Raw genomic sequence first — 13,134 nt, 5'->3', positions numbered from 1 at the left:
TGGATTGATGGCTTCTCTCACTGCCTGAACCAAGTCCCCATAGGTAACCGGAGTGTCTGCTGCAGGTAATAATAAGTGCTCACCCTTATCTCCAGAAGTCAAGGAGGAGGTGGAAGATTCAGAAGTCTCCTCTGTAAACTGCGCAAGAGAAGAATCTCCTTGCTCTGTACTCGCAGCGGTGGACGGCGCCATCTTGTTTTCTGTGCGGCGCCTCTCCTGTCTTTGCCTCTGCTGTTTACTCGGCATGAGAGGGAGAAAGTATTTCTCCATGCAGCGCCCAGCTCTCTACGTGTGCAGGTTTTTTCACTGCGGTCCGTTGTAGAGGCTAAAATGGCCGTGTAAAAGGTGTGTTGGACGGGTGGTAATGGAGCTGTCTCTACAAGCTGCTTTCCATGCGGCAGCCGGAACCGGAAGTCCCACTGTATTAGTTATATTATGTTACTATTTGCTGTTGCTATGCTTAGCACTCTCTCTCCCCCTTTTTTGTTATTACTGCAATCTCCAGAAGCTCCTAATGTCCCCAAAGACAGTGAAATGGTGCCTTTCTGTGTCATGCATCTATTTGGCACCCATACAAAATGCATTAGTATTAGCATAATGAGTGACTTAGAAATGCTGTGCTTAGGACGTGTCTGGGGTAAGACAGGATCCATTCTTTAATATTATTTTAATATATGTTTCAGATATATTTTGAAATATATATTTTTTCCATGGCTAAGTCAAACATATTAGCCATACATTTTGTACATGTTAGGATTCAGTCAAATATGAAATTAATTAATAACATATTACCCAACCAAGTCCAGGCAATTAGAATTGTGTAGTTTATTCATCCAGATTATTAGTTCGAAGAATAAACCAACCAATATTAGACATGTGCACAGAATTGAAACTTGTGTAAGAGGGGGGTGTCGGGGTGCACAATGCTGCTGTGTAGGTGTGGTCATGGCACTTACCTCCCACACTCCAAGACTCTCACCTTCAGGCTGCCGATGGTGCTCCTACCACCGGTCCTGGAATTCAGGGCGGATGTGGCCAGTGACGGATCTACCCTGTAAGGGAAGTTGGACACACTGAGGGGGTCATTCAGACCCGGTCATTAGCGCCGATGCGCTCGGACCGGGTCGATGGCCCCCCACAGAGCATGCGCACGACTGCGCCGTCGTGAGCATGCGTGAGACCCGCTACAACCGACAGCGTCGGTCGTAGCGGGTCTCGATCCAAAGGGGGCGAGCTGTCAATGTTGATTGACAGCTCGCCCCGTTTGGAAGGCGGGCCGGGGGGGTAGCAGCCCAAACGGAGGCGTTCCCATGGGAACGCCTACCGTTTGGGGGAGGCCCCACTGACATCACTAGTGATGTCAGTGGAGAGCTTCCGGCTCAGACAGAGCCAGAAGCTCTCCGGGGCTTACGACAAGGGAGACCCTACCCTAGGGTCTCATCGTAAGCCCCGATGGTCGCGATGGTCTCTGACCATCGCGACCATCACCGGAGCGGTCGCAACAGAGGTGGGCGGTCAGGATGCAAGCGGCCGCCCAGTTTCTGAGCGACCGCTTGCATCCTCCGACCGCCTCTGAATGAGGCCCAGAGTCTCTAGAAAGGAACAGGACGCCATGAGAATGGATCAGTGGATGGTCATCATTGGCACTTTTGGCCTCAGACTGATTACACCTACGTGCCGAGCACAAGAATGCAACCCGAATGAAAACGCCCAAAAGGGAAAACACACAATACAAATAGCACACCAAATGTATTCTTGTTCTTTTGATGGTGAGATGGTCCTGGGGTCGGCTCCTGCAAGTAAACACAGTGGACAACAGCCTACATCCGATGCTGCAACACTCTCTTGGCCTATGGTGTGTCTCCCACAACAACCTGACTGCTTGTTCCCGTATCAGGGCCCTACCTCTTGCTGAACCGGTGAAGAACAACTAGCACAGGCTGGGTGTAGTACAGTCCCTAACAGATGTCCCTACTAGCTCCCACACTACAAATGCAAAATCAGTTATTAGGCAACACAGTAACCACAATACTCTAGCCATCAGTGATTACCTGAGAAGGTCCCCTTACCAACCGCCTACCTTTGATTGGATCTGGACTGCAAGGGAAAGGGCTCTAGCAAGCTGCCGGGGCCGTGGACAGGGCTGGATGTGACCTACCATCCGCTTACCCGGGTTGGATGAGCTACCCCCGGGGCTTACACTACTCTGGCCTAACGCCTACCTAACAAGAGATACAATACACATGGCCTAGCGCCGACCTATACACAGCCCACGACCTAGTGCTGAACAATGATAATGCCCACGGCCTACCTATACACAGCCTGCGGCCTAGTGCTGAATGTGGGGTGGGAATGAATGGGGCCTAGCGCCCTCTGCTGTGCAGGCCTATAGCCTGCCTAACCAATATGGTGTGGATGGGGCCTAGCACCCACTGGCTCCTGGCCTGCCTAAAGTGGGGGTGGTGGAAGGTGCCTAGCATCTCTGTGGCTCAGGTCTCTAGCCTGCATAGAGTGTGGGTGCTGGATGGGGCCTCGGCCTAGCGCCGAATGGTGGTGGTAGTGGGGGGTTGTTGGAGACACAAAGAGGAGAAAAAAAGGTCTCACTGAGGGCTTACCTGGTCAACCGACCGCTCCTGTGGTCTCCTTCTGTTGTCCCATGGTCCATCCACGGCATGGGCCTTGTCCAGCAGTGATCCCAACACTAACCCTGTCCGAGCCGCACAGGATGGCTTAAATAAGCCACAACACAGCCTTCTGGGTTTGATGAGTTTGATGACCCATTGATGGCGCACCTGGTGACACGGTGACGCCGAGGTGACGCCGGTGTGTTCAGGGGAGGAGGGGCTCCCTTGCCCGGACCTCCCACAAATGTACTACTATTTACCTCGTTAATTACTGGGACCTTTCATCCACTCAAAGTTAAAAAGTGTACATTTGAGAGAATCACAAAATTCATGCTGCAATTGTTATTGGGAGACTTTCAGCTGTTTTTTTTTCATTCTCCCCCTGCAGTATGATTCCCTGCCACCAGGTGTCGCCAGTCCTCTGGTCATGTGAGCTGCACTACTGGTCCTTACCAGAACTGCTGCTTATGGACTTTACTGTTTCATGTTTGGTTTATTCATCTACTTGTTTTGCTGTCTGCTAGAACTTTGGATTCCAGTCTGTTTTGTTCCTGCAAGCTCCTGTTTCTGCTAAGCTAAGGAACGTCTGCATTTAATCACGTGTTCTGTGCCCGCTAAGCAAAAGAACTTCTGCCATTAATCAGGTTACCATTCTGCTGTGTGTTTCTGGATGCTGAATGAGGTGAAGGAGATAGAATGAATTGTCTGATGTGGTGCACAAATAAACAACACATAAAATATAACTTATTTCTCATTTTTAATATCTAAATTATATATTATAAAACCAGTGAAAAAAATATATAGGAAAGTATGTGAAGTTAGAAAATGTGATTAAAATATCCGCAAGTAAACCTGTTTCTATGTATATTCCCTGTACGGCATTGGGAACACTTTGTGGCATTTTAAAAATAAGAGATGATATTATTTTGGGGTACTTTGCCCTGATAAAGTGTTACAGACTTTTGAATATGCACTGTCCTGTTCTATGCTTACATTGGGCCTAGTCTGACACAGATGCAAGATGTCTTAAATGCTAAAAACAATTGTAATTTTTAGTAATAAATACACTGCACCAATACAGCAGCAGGTTTTCCCTTAATTTAGTCACACCTACCACCTGATCTGATTTTTCCCTGTGTGACTAACCCCCAAGGTCTGCATATTTGGAACTTCATTGGAGGAGACTCCATTTAAACTAATTTCTAAATACACCTTCAAGTTATTATTTCTTGTGCAAGTAATTGTTGCTCGCATTTGGATGGCATCTGATGCTCCTAAACGCATTGGTTTGGATAGCCCTTGCTAATATAACCATGACTTATAAGCATTTTATATAAGCAGGGAGGCAATTAGCATATACCATCTAATCTGGTCCCCATGTCTGGAGGGATTGTGAGACGGGTCTTTCGCCAGTGTCTAGCAGTCATACTGGGTTGGTCAATTTTCCAGCTCTGTGGAGTATTATATATTATGTACATATTATGCTATATTTGCATCTATTCTTTAACTATCTATAGATAATTTATTTCTGCATAGATACTGTTTTTGACACAGCATGCTACTTTTAATGGTATATAACTCAGTCCCTTTTTAGCTGATTAAAGGTTGTTTGTTCTGGTTATATTGTTTGTTGAAAACTTAAATTCCCCTGTGATAACCATGCTCTAACAGGACTGTATATGGCAGACTCTTTGAAATTCACATACTGAAATGTTGTAAGGATATTGTTTAAGGATATTTTGATGACTTAATGGCGTGTCCTTCAAGCTATACTGCTATCCTGAGCCGTATTTGGAAGACTGAGTAGTCACTATCTTGACAGAATCTGCCAAATGTAGATTTTTTAGGAAAAATAAGGGGTTATGTTCCAGCACCAAATCTCACCTAAAACAGCATTAGTTACTCTTATGGGTTATTGAGTTTTTCAATGATTATTTAAAATCTCCTTATGGAGATTCAGAATTTGATCCCAACGTATATACTGTATATAGGAGTACGACTGATGACGCCAAGTTTATAGTATGAAGCAAGGAAAGAAAAAGAGGTGCACAAACCCTTTTGAAAAAGTCACTTTTCTTTTTTTAATTCATACAGTTTTATTTCAGAGGGGTGTGTTCACACCCATTATTCTTTTAAAACATAACCTTTGTTATTAATAAATAAAATATTCAAATAACATTAAAGCGATTGAAGCAAAGTATTAAAAAATAAAGAGTGAAATTAAATTAAATAAGTTGTCTGCCTGTGACACTTTATTACTTATTTATCCAATAGATAAATATCTATTAAATGTTTATAGATGTAAGTGGATATGTAGTCACTTTAAATATAATACATTGTTGAATTATTGGGCTTCTTAGTATACAAATGATAGGTTTAGCAAGTTTACTTGCAATATGAATATTTTTTATCCTGTGAATAGATCTAGCTGCCTAAGTTAATTTAAGAATACTGCTGGTTTCTGGCATTTGCTTTGGACCAGTCCTCTGGTTGCCTCATTCTGGTCTTGGGTTGTAAATTGTCTATGTGAAACTGGGATACGGTTTCCCGTTTTTGACCCTTATATTTGCCTCTTTGGTCTCGGCTTGGCTGATTTTTTTTACTTTTATTTAGTTATGTTAATAATCTCCTGGTTTTAGCACAGGTTTCTATTGCCTGGACTTGGATGGCTCCATACTCCCCTCCCCCCATTCATTCTTGGGTGGCACTGGTCAAGGTTTCCATCTTTCATGAACACTTTATATATCTCAAAAGAAATTGCCCTCTTAAATTTGAGAGTAGGTTCTCTGGCAATCAACTATGTATGCTCTTGAGACTACCTCTCCTGACCAATAATCTTCAGTTTAGTGAGTGTCCCCACAGCCTCTATCTATGTATCCCGTTTGTGATATCCTACCTATGATTCAATGCTCAGTATATAATACCGCCGGCCGCATGGGGTGCCTAACCCTAAGTCCCCTCCCGGGAGTCCTAAGACCTAACCCTCCCCCTCTCCCCCCCGCGGCTGTCCGCGGGATTTCAACGCCTGTCATTTGTACCATGCCGGGATTAGACAGTCGGAAAGCTGGCGGTCGGCATTTCGACCGTCGGCTTCCTGACTGCATCCCGTGCTCACGTGAACAGGACTCCTTTACCACTTTGCCTTGGTGTACAAAGCACAAAATACAAGTACAACAATACAAAATCACATACTACATGCTTCAGTACATTGGGCCTAATTCAGAGATGTACGCGATGCCAAAATTTACACAGTTGAGTGATTATCTGTAAACTGTACATGCATCTAAGTCGCACTGCGCATGAGGCAAGGTACATTACTGTAGTCGTACACAGTGACTTGTTACTAGCAGTGTGAGTGACAGTCGGGGAGCATTTGTGGGAGGTAGCAGGGAGTGGCAGCAAATAACACAGGCTTGTTGAGACCATTTTCAGGATGTGTCACAACCTGCGTCTGCGATACCGTACACAATAAAAATGTCTCTGGCGTTACAGTTCCTGCGGCCATTCTCAGAACTGCGATAATTGACTGATCTGTGACCGATGCTATGTCTTTGCACGCAAATTTGCAAAGCCGCAGGTGTACGTCTCAATAAAAGTCCCGGCCTCTGTGACATATGCATATTTGTGCACAGCAGCTGCGTACGGGATCACAGTGGCGATGGCATTAGCGTACATCTCTCAATCAGACCCATTATACAGATCAAGGGCCTGATTCAGCAAGGAACGCAGTTGCTAGTAAGCATTCAATAGGCCGATTGTTGCGTACTGCGCATGCATCGCAGTGCCCGTCTGCGAACTAGCCATTACGATCGGGCTACACAGACCCATCACAGAGTTAGCGTTTCCACTGGCCTGTTTTAGCGGGGCGCGGTGCCCTGCCCTTCTTCTGGAGGGCAAAAAGCACCATGCCCTCACAGCCTGCGGGTGCCGATTTCACCCGTGGGTGGGGAAATGTGTGGTGACCCGGTCCCCGCCGGTGAACAGATGCCGGGCGCATGCGCCCAGCATCTATTCTCCCTGTCAGTAGCACTTGGGGGCTGCCCGGCGTGTCCGTAAGTGCTGGGCACACCTCCAAGAGTGACAAAAAGGGTGACGCGTCTTATAGACACACCCCCTTTTCAATGGCTACGCCTTTTCGGATGCGCGGAAGTGCCTTCTCTAGCTCCGGCGCCCTGCCTGCCGCCGGGGATAGAGTGAACACTAGAGTGATTGTCAGGAAGTGCAGTGTGTGGTTGGTAATGGGGGGGGGGGGGGGTGTGGTTGGCTGAACGCAGACGTACCAGTGCGATGCCCTACGAAGCCTGTGGCCTCATAGCCTGCGCTGGTTAGCAATTCCTCAGTAAGGTTTGACCTTGTGCAAGTGTGCGTGAAGCTGCGATGGTGCTCGAATGTACCGATGATTTTGCAGTCTTGCTAAACATTACGGATGTGTGTAAGGTAAGGTGGGCGTCCTTATGTTATGCTGAGATTGCATTGTGATCACAATGGATTAGCATACTTTGTAATGAGACTGCGTGCATAATCGCTATTGCATTCGCATCTGCGTTCCTTGCTAAATTAGGCCCCAAGTACTCAGAAACAGCACAGAGAATCTTAGCCCAAGTGTGGACTGTGCCATTAGTTTTAACCTCAATTTTGTGTGTAACCATCAGAACTACATGCAAAATGTGATGTGAATAATTTAGAATAACGTGGACCACATTCATAAGACTGCAAGAAATAGGAAAAGAATGTCAGATGCTTTTATTAGCTCCGGATACATTGGAGAACTTGTTGAAACGTGCACTTTGTAAGCTTCTGCTCACACTTGGTTTCTCACTTCTCCAAAATGCAATTTAGTCAGACACAACAGCCTGCAATAGTGGCTACTAAGAACCTGCAAGTTATGCAACAAAGTCTACTCTGATAATTACAACATGTTATTCAGCAATATGGACACAACGGCCAGTTAGTTTAAAATTACATTGTTTATTTTTAACAGGGTAAACTAAAAATATATCTATATATTTCAAATGCATTTTATATCAGCCAGTTATAAAATAAATATGTAAAAGGAACATGGTTTACAACAACATAAAGTAAGTGCTGCACTGTATGTCTGACAGGTTATATGTAATAAGTTAATACATCATCAATACTGCTACAATCCATGCTTACTTTCAGTCTATAGAATGCCTGTGCAGTTTATATTATTCATTCCTGCATTGTATGTATAGGATTATTTTTTGCATATCACACTGCCCTCATGAGCATGCATCACATTAACACAAATCAGGATGTGCCAATCCATCACACTGTATAATGGTAATGCTTGCAATTCTAGGCAGAGTAACTGATCTATATGAAAACCCTGAGGAATGTATATTTCTGTACATAATGGTTCTGGGTGAGTGCAATTCAGTATATGCAGAGCTTAATTATACTTAAGGTCATTCTTGGTAACACATAAAAAAAATGACATACAAAATGATAACATTCCTGGATGCAAGTCCTTTCTACAAAACAGTATGTATATAATATATATATGCAAGTGTTTGAATACTAGATGTTTAGATCTAGCTCGCTGGCTTACCTGCTTGTAACAATTGGCTGTTAACCCTTGTGCTTCTTTAGAGGTATAGTTTCATGATTCATCAGCATCAGAAGGGTTAACTTGTGCATAAGCTAAACTTACTTTTTAAAGAACCTGTCTCTATACAACTATGATCTTTAAAACAAAGAAAAAAAAGCAGCATCATTTGGAAAAGTTACATGCTGAAAAGTTCATTTCCATGCTCAAAAATTGCTTGTACAAACTGCTTGAAAATCCGATCCATGTAGGTCTGCTGCCTTGGCCAAATGCCCTCCAGAAATCCAATATGGCCGCCATAGGCTGTAAGCACCAATGAGACATTTGGATTTTGTTTTGCACTTTCCACTGGTATTGCTAAAACATAGAGAAACAGTATTTTATAAGAGCAACAAAGCAAATACAAGTAGAATTGTATTTATGCCATATCCTGGTTCTAACATATAAAACTACCAGTAATACCTGCCTTATAGCTCTGTCATGATCTCAAATACTGCAGCACACATCAAAACAATGCTGCACCACTGAATTCAAGCTGCACCTCAGTCCGCTCATCCGCACCGCCTATAAACATGTATTTATACTTTTATGTCTGAAAAGATGTTACAGGGTGGATAAGTGTAACTTTGGTACAGCAACAGTGTGCGCACATTAAGAGATCAATCCACTCAGGTAACTCACAAACGTCGCAGAAATGCGCTCTCGCGAGCAACGTGAGCTGTTTTAGCGGGGCGCGGTGCCCTGCCCTCCTTCTGGAGAGCAAAAAGCACCCTGCCCTCCAGAAGGAGGGCAAAAAGCGTCCTGCCCTCACAGCCTGCGGGTGCCGTCTTCACCCGCAGGACGCAGTGTCCCGCGGGTGGAGAAATGTGCGGTGACCCGGTCACCGCCGGAGAATAGACGCCGGGCGCATGCACGCCCCCAAGTATGATGAAAAAGGGGATGCTTCTTATAGACACGCCCCCTTTTTATGGCCACGCGCTTCGGCGCGCACACAAAGTTGCCCTCTCTAGCTCCGGAGCCCTGCCTGCCGCCGGAGCCTAGAGTGAGCACTATATAAATGCCTATTCTCGACAATCAGCGTGAGGGTGTGCGATTTTTCTACAAAATATGACCTGGGAGAAGTGCTTGAAAAAGTGTGGAGACCAGTGTGGACCCCAAAAGGCTGTTAGTTGGCATAATGAAATTACTGAAGGTTTTTAAATGGTGTTAAATGGCTGATTTGTGCATTTTTTTTGAAAGAAAAAAAAAGATAAAAAGCAAACTTTTTTCAATGAATCACAAATTAATTAAACGAAAAAGGCAAAAATTGTAGAACAAAAGGTGATTTGGGTGCACCTAAACTAAGAAAAAAGTTGATTTGGGTGTAATTTAAGGCCATTTTTTTTTTAAAACCCCAAAAAATGCACAAAATTTTTTAATTTTCCTCTGAAGAAAAATGCGAATTTGGAATTAGATTGCAACTGCACCTCATTGTTAGAACTGCTCTTACAAGCCAACTTGTACCTAATTGGATTGCCCCTTAAGTGTAGCATGCCAACCTGAGTTGTGGCATAATTAGAGTGATACCTAACTTAGGAGGCGTTCCTTTAGCAAGTACTGGAGTCCTGCTGTAAAGATACCCCCTGCTAATGGCGATACCAGCAGCATTATCTAACTGTTTCTGACTGGCTGCTTGAACATTAACCCTGCCAAAAGAGAGTACTTAATTTATTAGCATCGCATCTATACGATTATTATACAGTCAGGTGCATAAATATTGGGACATTGACAGAATTCTCATATTTTGGCCTCTATTCACCACTACAATGGCTTTGAAATGAAACAACAAGATGTACTTTAACTGCAGACTTTCAGATTTAATTTGAGGGTAATTACATCCAAATCAGGTGAACGGTGTAGGAATTACAACGGTTTCTATATGTGCCTCCCACTTTTTAAGGGGCCAAAAGTAATGGGACAAACTAAACAATCCTAAATCTAACTTTCACTTTTTAATACTTTGTTGCAAATCCTTTGCAGGCAATTACAGCCTGAAGTCTGGAACGCATAGACATCACCAGACGCTGGGTTTCATCCCTGGTGATGCTCTGCCAGGCCTCTACTGCAAATGTCTTCAGTTCCTGCTTGTTCTTGGGGCATTTTCCCTTCAGTTTTGTCTTCATCAAGTGAAATGCATGCTCAATCAGATTCAGGTCCGGGAATTGACTTGGCCATTGCATAAATTTCCACTTTTTAGCCTTAAAAAACTCTTTGGTTGCTTTTGCAGTATGCTTCGGGTCATTGTTCATCTGCACTGTGAAGCGCCGTCCAATGAGTTCTGAAGCATTTGACTGAATATGAGCTTATAATATTGCCCGAAACACTTCAGAATTCATTCTGCTGCTTTTGTCAGCAATCAAATCATCAATAAATACAAGGGAACCAGTTCCATTGGCAGCCATACATGCCCACGCCATGACACTACCATCACCATGCTTCACTGACGAGGTGGTATGTTTTGGATCATGAGCAGTTCCTTTCCTTCTCCATACTCTTCTCTTCCCATCACTCTGGTACAAGTTGATCTTTGTCTCATCTGTCCATAGGATGTTGTTCCAGAACTGTAATGGCTTTTTTAGATGTTGTTTGGCAAACTCTAATCTGGTCTTCCTGTTTTAGTGGCTCACCAATGGTTTACATCTTGTGGTGAACCCTCTATATTCACTCTTGTGAAGTCTTCTCTTGAATGTTGACTTTGACACATATACACCTACCTCCTGGAGAGTGTTCTTAATTTGGCCAACTGTTGTGAAGGGGTTTTTCTTCACCAGGGAAATAATTCTTCTGTCATCCACCACAGTTGTTTTCCGTGGTCTTCCAGGTCATTTGGTGTTGCTTAGCGGGGCCTGTTCAGACCCGTTCGCTAAGATGCATTCACACGCTGCTGTCAGCTGCCTGAGTATGCAAATCCTGCGATCGCTAGCAAGACATTAGCACGCCCAATATGTTTTGCTGTGCGATCGCGGTATGTATTTAGAGGCCCACCAGCCGTTCACAAGACGCCCACTTTCCCTTAGTAACACACATCATCTCCAGGAAGTGTATTAAACAATCGGTAACCTCGAGTAACATCGGACCCATGCGCAGCACTTGTGGTTGACCATACCCTACCGCTAGCACTGCGAGTGCTGCTATGTGTAATTCAGCCATGTGATGTGTATGCTGACGATGAGTCTTAATTATGTACACCCCTGAAACGGCGTTCAGATTCACAGACATGCCTGCGTTCGCACCACCACACCCCCGTTACCATCGACCACCCCGTCACCACCCACAAACGGCTCGTCCTGTCATTCATTCTTCAGGAGCATCTGTGTACAGGGTGTGAACGCTTCCCGATCGCATGGACTAGTTGGCGCATGCGCACAGCGTCTTATACGCATGCGCAGATTGCAAACATTGGCAGGCTATGTGCAAACGCAGCCTAGTGAATGGGTCTGAATCAGGCCCTATATGCCAAATTGCACTTGTCTGCTTGGATCTACTAATTGGCCAACTTGGAAGACTGCAGGAAAGGGGATTCGCAATGAATTTATAATTGTGTAGGGGATTTATATTTAACTTTTCTTTTATCTGAAAAACGCGACTTTCAAATACTGCATTTACATAAATAACTCTCATTGTATGTACGCTATTCACTCATGTCCATATAACATTGTGTCTATCTTATGTAATGAGAATAATAACACTGAATATACTATGATTCTCACTTACAGTATGTGTTCGACATTATACTATATTGTTCTATTTGTGTGATTACATTTTCTCATAGCTATGCATAGTGGCGTCTCCTTGCCCTCTTACCTGAGGGGGCTGCCGCTGCTGCTGGCTTGGGTCCTGGCGCCTGCACAATGAATCTGGCGTCGGGACCAGTGCATGAGCGGCAGTGGCACTGCACATGCGCACGTTTAACACCAACTTCTCGGGGCTGCATTGTTTGCAGCCCTGAGAAGCCCTGGACCGCAGCCCAGACTGGCAGTCCCAAGGGGAGGAGACACCTCCCCCTGGCTGCCTGTCTTCAGCGTTACTGTCCAATGGGAAGCCACCTCCAGTCACAGTGTAGCCAGTACAGTTACGGACTGCACTGGCTCACTGGAGTGGCGGATTTTATTGGGGGGTAGCAGCCTCGCAGCCCCTAGGTAAGATCCGCCACTGGTGAGTGACATAAAATCTACTGTACTTCTTTCAGTTGGACAATGTTAAGATATATGGCACAGGTTCTCAATCTCGGTCCTCAGGACCCTAAACAGTGCATGTTTTCCAGGTCTCTTCACAGAATCACAAGTGAAATAATTAGCTCCACCTGTGGATCTTTTAAAATGTGTCAGTGAGTAATAAATACACCTGTGCACCTGCTGGGTGACATGGAAAACGTGACCTGTGTGGGATCCTGAGGACTGAGGGCCTGATTCAGAGCCGCTCGTAAGCGGCCGCTCGTTCGCTCCGAGCGATGTTCGCACATCTGCGCATGCGTATGGGTTTTAGTACGCATGCGCAAACCAGTCAGTGCGGCCAAAAATCGCGTGCTCGCAAAATAGCGAATGCCTGCTAATCTGAGTGACAGGATGAGGCGTTTGTGGGTGGTAACAGGGGAAGGTGCTTGAAAACGGGGAGTGGAGATCCGAACGCAGGCGTGCCAAAAGGTCAAAACGGGCGTTTTAAGGGTGTGCATAATTAACAAAGCAGCGTCATCAACCACGTCAGTTGGGTGTCTTTTAGCCAGAACTGCTCGCATGATTGCGGTAGGAAAATGCAACCACATGAATAGCGAGCAGTTCATTCGCCTTTCGATGTACTCGATTAATCTAATAAATAGCGGAGATAACGTATGATGCGAGCGGCCAGGGGACGTTTTTTTACAAAAAAACGTCCGCATGTTTTGTTCGCTCGTTCAGACATAGA

At 44.8% G+C, this 13,134-nt stretch overlaps 1 protein-coding gene across 1 annotated transcript in view; it reads right to left on the bottom strand.

Moving 5' to 3' along the window:
* Positions 1-7,362: 7,362 nt before the first annotated feature.
* Positions 7,363-13,134, bottom strand: part of ABHD3 (abhydrolase domain containing 3, phospholipase) — a 78,269-nt gene continuing 72,497 nt past the window's right edge. The window contains exon 9 of the mRNA XM_088469796.1: positions 7,363-8,550. Within this exon, the coding sequence (XP_088325922.1) occupies positions 8,372-8,550 (179 nt within the window). The 3' untranslated portion in view covers positions 7,363-8,371. The remainder of the gene's footprint in view (positions 8,551-13,134) is intronic.

Source organism: Taudactylus pleione, unplaced genomic scaffold (genome assembly GCF_031769625.1).
Source record: "Taudactylus pleione unplaced genomic scaffold, aTauple2 ptg000093l, whole genome shotgun sequence".
NCBI lineage: Eukaryota > Metazoa > Chordata > Amphibia > Anura > Myobatrachidae > Taudactylus > Taudactylus pleione.
The sequence above is the reverse complement of the archived record's forward strand: the minus strand, read 5'-3'. Positions and strand labels throughout refer to the sequence as shown.